The sequence below is a fragment of the Salmo salar genome, chromosome 20, assembly GCF_965601325.2.
Source record: "Salmo salar chromosome 20, fSalSal1, whole genome shotgun sequence".
Classification (NCBI taxonomy): Eukaryota; Metazoa; Chordata; class Actinopteri; order Salmoniformes; family Salmonidae; genus Salmo; species Salmo salar.
The window spans coordinates 17106853-17119934 of NC_138310.1; the positions used below are offsets into that span (position 1 = coordinate 17106853).

The window sequence follows — 13082 nt, forward strand, 5'->3', positions numbered from 1 at the left end:
TGGCAATTGCCGCTAAAGCACATCCCATACTGTATCTGATGGGCCCTCGTGCATACTGATTTATTTTTTCAAAGAAAGTTCACTGAACTTACACTGTACCTATAAATTGTAGCCACTTTAACTAAGACTTGCATGTGATAATGTCATCTTTCGTATTTTCAAAAATAACGTTTAATTTATGTAGACACCCTCAAATCTACTAGCGACAAATGTATTAGTTTCCACTTGGCATTTATAAGTGTCAACCACGAATATGACCATAAAACATTTAGCTGCGCCAAAATTGTTGGTGTTTTGATATCCCACGTGGAATACCGTCCCACAAGCAGAACAACAACCGACCGGGCGAGTGTTTCTTGCGGAACATTTAACATGTCGTACCAAACATTCCGCGAGAAAAAAAACGGGAAGTCCTTTTAGTAAGGTAAGTTTGCATGTTTTGTAAAAATATGACCGTTCAGTTAAAAATATTAAATTTAACACATATCGTCCTACAATCTGAAATAATATAGCAAATCAACTCTAACCTCAATGCGTTCAGATTTATGAATCCATAGATTATTTAGACCGATAGTGCAGATCTAGCGCCCATGCACTAAGCTTGATGTGCATTCCCGGCGTTCATGGACCCCGTGGACATGCTCATACATAAAGCATCAACCATTTAGTCTGCGAAGGCAACATATTTCTCTAACTAGCTTTAATGGCGAGAAGGCGAAAAAAACAGGGAAAATGTGCGTATTTTATTAAACATCATTTTTCTATTTTCGGACAATTTAGGATTTTGCACATCGCGTTCTGCCAAGGGTGTGCAACAACCTAAATTGTCTGAAATCGGAAATTTGGTGCCTAGGCTATAATTGCCTAGGCTATTCAGAGTAATTGATTCACGGCAGGATTTACATTGTGGATTGCAAATGTCACAAAACACTTGGTTAGCTAACGTTAGCTAGCTACTTAGTGTGGCATTGCCAGCTTGTGGTTTATTAACTGTTAACAGTTAGGTACTGTAGTAACTATTAATAATATCGCCTAGCCAGACAATAACTCTATTCCAGCTGGCTGATAGGCGTTATTAGATATTAACTGTTTTTGGAGTAGCACAGAATTTTCGACCTACCGTAACTTGTTGAAACTTTTTCAATTCCCAACTTGGAAGACAATCAATGTGTTCTAAACGTCCATGTCTAGTTGCAAGGGGCTTGTTTTGGATTTAGAAAATGCTCCTTTTAGCCGTTACAGTATCTAACCTGGGACGGCGAATGGAGCATCACATTAGGCCGTTACAATCAGCTAGCTACATTAGCTATATTACATTATATTTTAGTCTTTCCACAGTCTGATGGTGTATCAGTCATGTAAAGCCATTCAGCTATGGCACACAATAAAACACTAGTCTGTAAAGGCAAAGAGTGCAACCCTATTGTGTGTGGTTGGCCCTTCGTGACAAAGGACATCATTTGCATATGAATAACAACGTGTCATGTCCCCATCATGTTTCCTCTCGTTCCAGATGTGACAAGTGTCAGTGAGGATAATGTGCATTTGACTGCAGAGAGAGGAGATGATGCTCCCTGCCAGATTAACTTCTCAGGTCGTTCTGAACCCCTGGAGGCTGCGTCACCATGGGACCTGCTACTCCAACCTCCCTAGCCTCTCCAGCAATTACCTGAAGAATCAGAGAAAAACCGAGGTCTCTACCCACCACCCCGAAAATAGCCCGCAATCATGGTTGTTAAGTCCACCAACCAGACTTGATGCCACCAGGAAAAGACTGTTCAGCCTGTCAGCGGCTGGGATTGTCAACTCTGCCCCAGCGCCCATGCAGCCCTACCTCAGATTAATGAGACTTGACAAACCAATCGGTTAGTAACTTTAATGTTGACCTAGAGTTTGAATGTTATATTATGTGGTAGCTGGATAACTGATAGACTATAGAGTTAAGTCTGAAATCGTATTATCATTTTGTATTTTTAATGGTAACCCTTTACACTCATACCGTATACGGGTTGAAAATGTCTAGATCTGGACAGTAATAAAAACCTACATTGGAACCTAGTGGCTGTACAGTAACATGCTATACATGATGTCAGAGTTCTGGCTCTACACTTTACAGCCCTGTATAGATTTGTACTGACAGCCATTCTGAACTTGAGCACCACGCACAACAAGAAGTTGCCATCAGCCCTCCTGGTAATTGGGCAACTTTTGCATATTTATTGTTGTCTGAGTGAGGGAAATTATGTAAATCAATGTATTTTGAAAGACGAGATGTTGAGGATTATAATAAATACCGCTTTGATGTCATACATGCAAGTCATGTACAGTTACAAGTGATGTAACTGGTTATGATGACATGGCATCATAACCTGAGTTGTTCTAACCCTATGTTTGTTTATTGTGAAAACAATTTGTCGCAGAATACGCACCTAAATGCACTCATGACTCCTTTTTATGTGTTCCAAAGTTACCATCCGTTTTTCTGAATTGCCTTGTGACAGCCTAACACTGTAAGATAATATTTTTTTTTTTACTTTGCTAGTCAGGTTGGCAGTAGAACAAGCTTTAAAATCATTCCCACCTGACCCAGATTGTGATTTACAATGGACTGTTTTTAGATTAGGTAAACAACAACAGTAATTCAGGGATGCAGGGTGGTTTTCCAAACAAACAACTAGAAGTATGCTTATCTACTTATTCAATGGCACAGCTAGGAGAGCTCCAAAAAGTACCTTATAGTTGGAGACTCTTCTTTGAGCCATAAAAGTGCATTGAAATTGCTTAGGAACTGTACATTTGGAGAGGTGTGTGCCAACTTGGAGACATCAGTTAATTCTCTCACTCAAACCCTTGTCATTTTTTGTTGTTGTCTTATGTTAGACCTACCCCACGTTTTCCAGGAATACTCTTATCATGTTACTGAATGTATCCAGATTATTTTCAGATTTACTTATCAACAAATATGCCGAAGGTATAGAATGTAAAATGCACATAAAATCAACAGTGTAATGTTGTGATTCAGTCTTGTGTCAGGTGAACTCTTGTGCACTCACCTTTGGTCTAATTATTTTCCCATTATCTCCAAACTGTTCCCTTTCAATTGCTACCATGGTCATGCATATGCTTTTCATAGTTATTTTTTAAGAAACATTTCAATTTATCCCTATCCATATAGGCCAATTCCCATGAATGTATGAGAGGGTTAAGAGGTGTATGTATGAGGTGTCTGAGACGCCATCGGTTGTTCCTCATTTAATGTTTTGAAACATTGATCTGATTGCCTGTTCTTTGTGACATAGGAACATGGTTGTTGTACCTGCCTTGCACTTGGAGCATTGGCCTGGCTGCAGACCCAGGCTGCCTCCCACATCTGGGCATGCTCACGTTATTCGGCACCGGGGCCCTGCTGATGAGAGGGGCTGGCTGCACCATCAATGACATGTGGGACAAGGACTTTGACAAGAAGGTAATCTACTAGTTGTCACTTTTTTATAGTATAGGCCTACTCAGTCCTACCCCAGTCTTCTTTTCACCTCATTTAACATCTGATTTACTTAACAAAAGGCACATCTCAATAGGTGGTCCAGGTGCCTCATGACATAGCACAAGGGTGGGGGGGCTTTCCTCTTTTGTTCTCTGTTGTTCCTCAAGCAAGGGAGGAGGCTGAGGAAATCAGCGGGGCACCATCAGACTAACTACTACTTGAATTTTGATCAAAACATATTTTTTTTTTGTCCTTTAGGCTGTCTACTTTACTGTATTTTGACATGGGATATTGTTTTTCAACAGGAAAAGTTTAAAAAAAAGATATCGCCGGAGGGTGCCTTTTTAAATCACACTTGTCACATAGCTTATGGCCAAAAGTAATTCATCTTTACTCAAAGCAGCACAAAATGGAACAAACTGCCATGGAAATTATACAATCAGGACTTAATTGAAAGGCTTTTGACTGTGTATTTTGCCTCATCTTTGTACTTTGCAGGTTGCCAGGACAGCTACTCGGCCAATTGCTGCAGGGGAGATCACTCAGATGCAGGCCCTAGTCTTCTTGGGGGGTCAGCTTTCTCTGGCATTGGGGGTCCTGCTTTGTCTCAATTATTACAGGTACATGCCCCTTTCAAACCAAAGAACACATTAGCCAGCTGTAAAATACTTTTCGAAAATGAGATTAAGGCTAGATTGTGAAAGTGCACAAGATTGTGACCGGAGTACTGTCTTGTCCACGAGCAGACTGCTTGGACAGATGTGATGACATTTCACTTTCCCGTTCACAGTATAGCTCTTGGAGCTGCTTCCCTATCTCTGGTAGTCACATATCCACTAATGAAGAGGATCACCTACTGGCCACAGCTTGTATTGGGTATGTTTTTGTAAATACTTTTTAATCTGCATTCTTTCAATTGTCACAAATAATTGCTTCCCCTTTGCAATAGATAGTTAGATAAGTAATTCACCTTGCATGAGCCTTGGCTTGTAGGGGCCAGAACGTCTCAGGACGATCTCGACAAAAATCCATACCGTGATAAATGTACCCATTTTTTTACGATAACTATGAATTAGCGATTTAAATTACAATAAAATGTTTTTTGGGGGAGGTGCTAGAGCTGGGCGTTATGGTAAAAAGTCATATTGCGATAAATGTAACTATTTTTCTCGATAACCAACACAACAATGAAGACATTTTTGATGGACATTTACTTTACATTAGCGTCAGGGTTCCAGACATAAACATTTTCAGTGCCAAGTAAGACAACGGAAATGGTAGCCTATTTCATCTAACATATCCAGGAAATGCATGATTGATTTTTTTTAATTGCCACCTGGCAAAATAGGATCCAGAATTATCAGATTTCTTTTGGTCTTTTCAGAGAATTATCCACCATCTTTGGGCATATTGTCCGAGGTTATATTCTTCACCACCTGAGGAAGTGGGAACTCAAAACACTTAGCTAGATTTCTAAATGGGATATGGTTGCTAGGTAGCCGTGTAGGCTAATTGATTAATCTACATTTTACATTTACATTTTAGTCATTTAGCAGACGCTCTTATCCAGAGCGACTTACAGTAGTGAATGCATACATTTCATTATTTTTGTATTTATTTTTCCCGTACTGGTCCCCCGTGGGAATCGAACCCACAACCCTGGCGTTGCAAACACCATGCTCTACCAACTGAGCCACACATAATCTATAAGTAAATGTAATGTCCTACAAAAACGTTCCAGTGCTAGGACTAGGCTACTTGATGTAGGCCTATTCATTGCAAATGGCGTGCCCTGCGGGTGCATCAAAACCATACTAACTACATCCTACTTCGGTTGTAAAGTGGTGCCATGAATTTTAATATTAAGAGGTGAGAAATACATTATATACTCCCAGAAAGCTGTGACTACTCTCTGTAACTAGAACAACAGTAGTTGCTTTGAAACGGTATTTTTCCCACAATAGCATTTTGCGCAACAGCCGTATGCTTGTCCTTCAGCAGTCAACAGGGACATTCAGATACTTTCATAACAGGAATCAACATAATGCATTACTGTTGACTAAATAATGGTTTTAGAACAATCTACAGGAACGTTGTGTGGCAAAATGCTTCGGTAAGAGGAACTTAAATCTCGGTGTCAGTAATTTTAGGTTTATTGTCCCAGCTCTAAGCAGGAGCCCATCTCCTTTTTCTGTTGCGTGAGGCAGCTGTGTAAGTACACCCCCTGGACAGGACATTTTTTTGGACGTTAGTTTGTCGCAGGGCATTACCCCCAATATGTCTCCTTAATGCTGAGTGCCAAGCAGAGACTCATCTGGTCCCAATTTTACAGTCTGATATTACTTGGCCAGGGATCGAACTCCCAACCTTCCAATCTTAGGGCGGACACTAACCACAAGGCCACTGAGTTGGTCTTTGCAATAGAGCTGCCATATGCAGTGCATTTGGAAAGTATTCGGACCCCTTGACTTTTTCCACATTTTGTTATGTTACAGCCTTACTCTAAAATGGATTAAAGAAAAAATGTGCTCTACACGCAATACCCCATAATGACAAAGCGAAACTGCTTTGAAGAAATTTTTGCAAATTAATTAAAAATAAAAAGTATTCAGACCCTTTGCTATCAAACTTGAAATTTAGCTCAGGTGCATCCTGTTTCCATCATCCCTGAGATGTTTTTACAACTTGATTGGAGTCCACCTGTGGTAAATACAATTTATTGGACATGATTTGAAAAGGCACACACCTGTCTATATAAGGTCCCACAGTTGACAGTGCATGTTAGAGCGAAGATCAAGCCATGAGATGGAAGGAATTGTCCGTAGATTTCAGAGAAAATAACATTTCCGCAGCATTGACGGTCCCCAAGAACACAGTGGCCTCCGTCATTCTTAAATGGAAGAAGTTTGGAATTACCAAGACTCTTCCTAGAGCTGGCCGCCCAGCCAAACTGAGCAATCGGAGGAGAAGGGCCTTGGTCAGGGAGGTGACCAAGAACCCGATGATCACTCTGACAGAGCTCCAGAGTTCCTCTGTAGAGATGGGAGAAACATCCAGAAGGACAACCATCTCTGCAGCACTCCACCAATCAGGTCTTTATGGTAGAGTAGCCAGACGGAAGACACTCCTCAGTAAAAGACACATGACAGCCCGCTTGGAGTTTGCCAAAAGTCACCTAAAGGACTCTGACCATGAGAAACAATATTCTCTGGTCGAATGAAACCAAGATTGAACTATTTGGCCTGAATGCCAAGCATCACGTCTGGAGGAAACCTGGCACCATCCCTACGGTGAAGCATGGTGGTGGCAGCATCATGCTGTGGGAATGTTTTTCAGTGGCAGGGAGACTAGTCAGGAATGAGGGAAAGATGAACGGAGCTTAGAACCTCAGACTGGGGCGAAGGTTCACCTTCCAAAAGGACAACGACTCTTAAGCACACAGCCAGGAGTGGCTTCGGGACAAGTGTCTGAATGTCCTTGAGTTGCCCAGCCAGATCCCGGACTTGAACCCGGTCGAACATCTCTGGAGAGACCTGAAAATAGCTGTGCAGCAACGCTCCCCATCCAACCTGACAGAGCTTGAGAGAATCTGCAGAGAAGAATGGGAGAAACTCCCCAAATACAGATGTGCCAAGTTTGTAGCGTAATACCCAATAGTTTGCTTCAACAAAGCACTGAGCAAAGGGTCTGAATACTTATGTAAATAAGGAATTTCTGTTTTATATTTGTAATACATTTGCAATAAAAAAAAAATTATTTTTTTGCTTTGTCATTATGGGGTATTGTGTGTAGACTGATGAGTAAAAAAAGCAATTGAATCAATTTTAGAATGAGGCTGTAACGTAACAGAATGTGGAAAAGGTCAAAGGGTCTGAATACTTTCTGAATGCACTGTAAACTAAATAAAACACTTGTTTCTCCTCAGGACTGACCTTCAATTGGGGAGCACTGCTTGGTTGGTCAGCGGTCATAGGCTCCTGTGAGTGGTCGGTGTGCCTTCCTCTGTATTTCTCAGGAGTGATGTGGACATTAATTTATGACACCATCTATGCCCATCAGGTATTAAGTGTACACATGTGCCATGACTGTCATTTTGTGACTATTTAAAGTTGCTGTTGCAAATGTTGGTGCTTCCTCAGTTCAGTTTGTTGGAGAACATTCTAGATTGTTCTATGAATGACGACTCTGTTTATAATGTGTGCACTACATTCCTTCCTATTGTCATCAGGACAAAGATGACGACATCAGGGTAGGGGTCAAGTCTACAGCATTGAGGTTCCAGGAGCAGACCAAGCCGTGGCTCAGTGGGTTCATGGTGGCCATGATGTCAGGGCTGATTGTGGCTGGGGTCAACGCAGAACAGACTCTGCCTTATTATGCAACACTGTCCACTGTGGCTATTCACCTCACACATCAGGTGAGGGTATATTTCATATACTGTGTGCTAACATTGTAGTTTGAGAGGATTCAATAATGATTTAGCCTGTGCTAACGTTTTAGTTTGAGAGGATTCAATAATGATTTAGCCTGGGTTATGCAGAGAAATATAATTCTATGTGGTTATGTTAATGTTTTACACAGAACCCTCAACTGTGAATCATTCCTTAATACTCGAGACAAATGCATCCCAACAACTATTTTCAGTGGATGCAACTGATTGTGATGCTTTTCTCTTTATCGGCTAGATCTACACATTGGACATCAACAAACCAGAGGACTGCTGGAAAAAATTTGTTTCAAACAGAAACCTTGGACTACTCCTGTTCTTAGGAATAGTCTGTGGAAACTTGTGGAAAGAAAGAAGAGACACTTCATTGCAAAATGATTAACTAGCACTACAATAAACTTCTCAGAACACAAGATTTACATTCTAGTGTGCACAGGACGTTCTAGTTATATAGTAGTACACAACCCATTATTTTGTAAGTCTTGACCGTATTGGATGTTGTCTTTAAATAAAGCTCATTTTAAGCTCTGGCTTCTATGAAAATCTATGTCAAGAACAGCTAATCAACCCTATAATTCAAACAACCCTAAAAAATAAAAAAAAGATGCAACAGCCATACAATTTCGATAAAATCATTAAGTTTCTACAAATCTACACTGACCCTCAGCTGGTAGATGCATTCAACAAGGTATACTGTTCTGTAAATAAGATAACAATTGGTCCAAAATAATCAGATGGTTGCACTCTACCAGAACACGATAGCTCCCCCTTCAGTCCTCCAAAACAAGCAAGAATAGAAGTGTGCTTTGTGTCAATGACTATGAATAACGCCAACTAATTGATTTTACAGCAACATTTAAAAACCCAGATGATATTACTCTTGATCTTATCATACAATGAAGATAAATAGAACATTAAGAAGAGGAAAAACGCCAGTGTATGTCAGACCCAATATTCTCAAAGAGGAAGTGCTTCGAAGCTCGATTGCAATAACAACACACGCCATGACCATTTGAGTGTTTAACCAACACAGACAGGTGCGCACCAATCTCCTCCTAGTAGACGTGAGCTTTGGTTTCAAGTACTTGTGTATCTGGTAGTCTGCTCTCACAGCTGCAGCCCAGACAAGAAAACCTACAAACTGACCCAGATGTATGCCATGCCACCAGATTGAAAACCCAAATGTCATTACCAGCGGAGCGGTTTTGCATCTTTGGAAAACCAGCCTACGTAGCCATGTAGCTGTCGTACCATTCCACCGACGGGCAAATTCGGACACCTGGCAGGACATCTCTGTGGTCCAAAGATCACCGTCAGACAGGCCGCTCCAGTTTGGGCTGTCCTCCTTGACCATCCCTCTGAACCCAAGCCCAGCAGCATTATTCAGACACTCACTGATCTTCCAGTGGGAGTAGTATCTGATCCTCAACACCACAGCAAGGCCCCATATCCACAAGACATCGGTGAGGACGTTGTTGGAGACGGACAAACTGGAGGCATTGTCTCTGAGGAGACGAGTGAGAGAGTTCCTAGCCCACTCCAGAGATAACACCTGAAAGCCCTTGTAGGATATAACGGACAGAGGCTGGGGAGGAGGGCTGATGGTTATCTGCTCTACAAAATATACAAATTGGTCAAACGAGGACAGGGGTCCGCCGAGCAAGGCAGTGAAGTTTAGTGCATAGCTGATGAGTGGGAGAAAGACCCGGCATTGGATCATTAATGTCACCCTGCCCCCGTCCTGTAGGTCCATTGACACGGAGGTGACTCTCTGGGTGAGTAGCATCAAGGAGGACACTGATAGGAGAAGCCTGACAGAAAATAAAAGTAAGACAGTCAGTCTGTGATTAAGTTCTGTACTTTCCACATTTTATTGGTGGATTGGGACTGGGAGACGACGACTACTTTATTTCAAATGTACTTATTGTGGAGCTGATGTTATGTTTTCCATTGTGAACTCATTGATCTCCCCCAAGCCCCAGATTATGGTTTGCTCATGAGGTCTACTGCACAGACAACCAACACAAACATTTAAGTCACAAGTACATGTAGGAAACTAACATCCTTTTGAAAGTCTTGACTGAATTAAGAACAGTGCTGTACCTGGAATCAGTGGGCTCATTGAGGTAGTATTCTCTGTACTGTATGAGCAGGTGCCAGAATGTTTGCCAACCCATCTGCAGTCCAAAGACCCATGGATGGACACGCTCTGGGCTCAGTGAACACACCAGCAGCACAAAGATCACAGTGGAGACGAGCAGAAGCAAGCTGTATACACCCATGGTGACAACTGCTAGTATACAGCCTCCGGATGCCAAGAAGAGGTACCTGTCAAGACCAGTGTTATACCTCCTACCGCTCAACCAAAATAAGAAGTTTGATTGAAATCCTTTGTTGAAACCTCCATTTGGAATTAGCAAGTGTGGATTAACCAGTGGATAAACAATTTGTATGAACAAGTGTGTGTGTATACTAAAAGTAAATTATAATTGGTCTGACCTTAGTTGAAAATTATTATATATATTTTTTTAAATAGTCCTGATCTTCAACTTAATACTACAATAGAAGTATAAAATATATAATACAGACCTGTATGTCAAAGAGAGACATCCCTGTTTAGCCAAGACGTAGAATAGAAAAGCAAAGGGAATGGAAAAACATTGGTACATCAGAAATGGATGCTGCTCACACAGCCACTGGATTGGCTCCATTTTAAACCCTTCCTGTGAAATATCACCTCTATTATGAGTAGAGAATGGTGGGACTTTAGGCCTATATATAGTGTTTCCTGGGTTGACTGTCTTGATAGACAATTCCACCTGTGTCTGGCATGAACATAATTAGCATTGTTTAATGATAAGCAAGCAGTACATTTGAGCCATCTGCAAACCACTTTGTTTTCTCTTTGTCTATAGCAACCATGAAATCTCTATACTTTACAGTCCACTGTTGATAATGTAAAATGGCCTGAATATACTGTCGTTGTTTCCACCCTGATATATTGGATGGATAAATAAATTGTATTCTACTTTGTTTAAAAGAGCCAACCACAATGAGTGGCAGTAATCTATTATTTTAATGCAAAACAGATGAGCACATATGAGCCAATATTTATCTTCAAAAACAAGGCCATAATGTGTTTTGAAAAGCTTTTACAACCAGCTGCAGGGGCAAATTCAGTGACATCTATTGCACAACATGTTTTGGTCAGGGTAATGAGGAGAAGCACTATGCAAACTGCCTCCATTCTCATCTGTGGTCAAAGCATTTTAAAAGTAATTGTTTAGTAGACAAACATTATTGCAAAGATTGCAACAATACTCAATAGGGTCCAGATTGCCAAAAAGGCAGTAGGCTTGACTTCAATTTGACCTCCATTCACAAAAAAAGAAACAGTTCTGTCATTGTTTTTACCCTTTACAATTTCTGTGGTGCATGGGAGGCACTATCAATGATTTATATACTAAACAAAAATATAAACTTAACATGTAAAATGTTGGTCCCTTGTTTCATGAGCTGAAATAAAAGATCCCAGAAATTTTCCAGATGCACAAAAAGCTTATTTCCCTCAAATTGTGTGCACAAATTTGTTTACATACTTGTTAGTGAGCATTTCTCCTTTGCCAAGATAATCCATCCACCTAACAGGTGTGTAAATAAAATGACACTCTAAAATGTACAGTTTTGTCACACAACACAATGATGCAGATGTGTCAAGTTTTTAGGGAGCGTGCAATTGGCAGGCTGACTACAGGAATTATGAGGTTGGTCCCTTTACATAGTGTGACAGCTACTTTAGTCTACCAAAATATACAGTGAGTATACAAAACATTAAGAACACCTGATCTTTCCATGACAGACTGACCAGGTGAATCCAGGTGTAGAGGAAGGGGAGGAAACCAGTTAAAGATGGATTTATTGGCCTTGTGTTTTAGGTTATTGTCTTGCTTAAAGGTGAATTTGTCTCCCAGTGTGTATTGGTAAGCAGACTGAACCAGGTTTTCCTCTAGGATTTTGCCTATTCTTAGCTCTATTCAGTTTATTTTATCCTTAAAAAGAACTCCCAAGTCCTTGCCAATGACAAGCATACCCATAACATGATGCAGCCACCATCACACTTTAAAATATGAAGTGGTTCTCAGTGTTGTGTTGGATTTGCCCCAAACATAACGCTTTGTATTCAGGACATAAAGTTAATTTATTTGCTACATTTTTTGCAGTATTATTTTAGTGCCTTATTGCAAACCGGATGCATGTTTTGGAATATTTTTATTCTGTAAAGGCTTTCTTCTTTTCACTCTGTAATTTAGATTAGTATTGTGGAGTAACTACAATGTTGTTTATCCATCCTCAGTTTTCTCTTACCACAGCCATTAAAATCAGTAACTGTTTTAAAGTCACTATTGGCCTCATGGTGAAATCCCTGAGCGGTTTCCTTCCTCTCCGGAAACTGAGTTAAGAAGGACACCTGCATCTTTGTAGTGACTGGGTGTATTGATACACCATCCAAAGTGTAATTAATAACTTCACCATGCTCAAAGGGATATTCAATGTCTGCTTTTTTTACCCATCTACCAATAGGTTCCCTTTTTGCAGTGCATTGAAAAACCTCTCTAGTCTTTGTGGTTGACTCTGTGTTTGAAATTCACTGTTCGATTGAGGGACCTTACAGATAGTTGTGTGGGAACAGAGATGACATAGTCATAAAAAAATCATGTCAAACACTTAATGCACACAGACTTATGTGACTTGTTAAGCAACATTTTACTCAACTTATACTGAACAAAAATATAAATGCAACATTTGAAGAGTTGGTCCCATTTTTCATGAGTTTAAATAAGATCCCAGAAATGTTCCAGATGCACAAAAAAGCTAATTTGTCTCAAATTTTGTGCTCACATTTGTTTACATCCCTGTTAGTGAGCAATTCTCCTTTAGCAAGGTAATCCATCCACCTGACATGTGTGGCATATCAAGAAGCTGATTAAACAGCATGATCGTTACACAGGTGCATCTTGTGCTGGGGACAATAAAATGACACTCTAAAATGTGCCATTTTGTCACACAACTCAATGCCACAGATGTTTTGAGGGCGCATGGAATTGGCATGCTGACTGCAGGAATGTTCATCATAGCTGTTGACAGATAATG

The 13082-nt window shown here is 40.6% G+C and overlaps 2 protein-coding genes across 2 annotated transcripts; one reads left to right on the forward strand and one right to left on the reverse strand.

Moving 5' to 3' along the window:
* The first annotated feature begins 294 nt into the window (after positions 1 to 294).
* Positions 295 to 8461, forward strand: LOC106580034 (coenzyme Q2 4-hydroxybenzoate polyprenyltransferase). The gene is made up of 8 exons (XM_014160593.3): positions 295 to 424; positions 1514 to 1865; positions 3300 to 3466; positions 3983 to 4104; positions 4275 to 4360; positions 7410 to 7543; positions 7713 to 7901; positions 8170 to 8461. The coding sequence occupies exons 2-8, from the start codon at positions 1565 to 1567 to the stop codon at positions 8311 to 8313; spliced, it is 1143 nt and encodes a 380-aa protein (XP_014016068.1). The 5' UTR covers positions 295 to 424; positions 1514 to 1564; the 3' UTR covers positions 8314 to 8461.
* A 195-nt stretch (positions 8462 to 8656) lies between these two features.
* Positions 8657 to 10759, reverse strand: mboat4 (membrane bound O-acyltransferase domain containing 4). The gene is made up of 3 exons (XM_082966237.1): positions 10521 to 10759; positions 10035 to 10259; positions 8657 to 9742 (listed from the first exon to the last, which is right to left on the reverse strand). The coding sequence occupies exons 1-3, from the start codon at positions 10640 to 10642 to the stop codon at positions 8821 to 8823; spliced, it is 1269 nt and encodes a 422-aa protein (XP_082822363.1). The 5' UTR covers positions 10643 to 10759; the 3' UTR covers positions 8657 to 8820.
* Positions 10760 to 13082: the final 2323 nt, after the last annotated feature.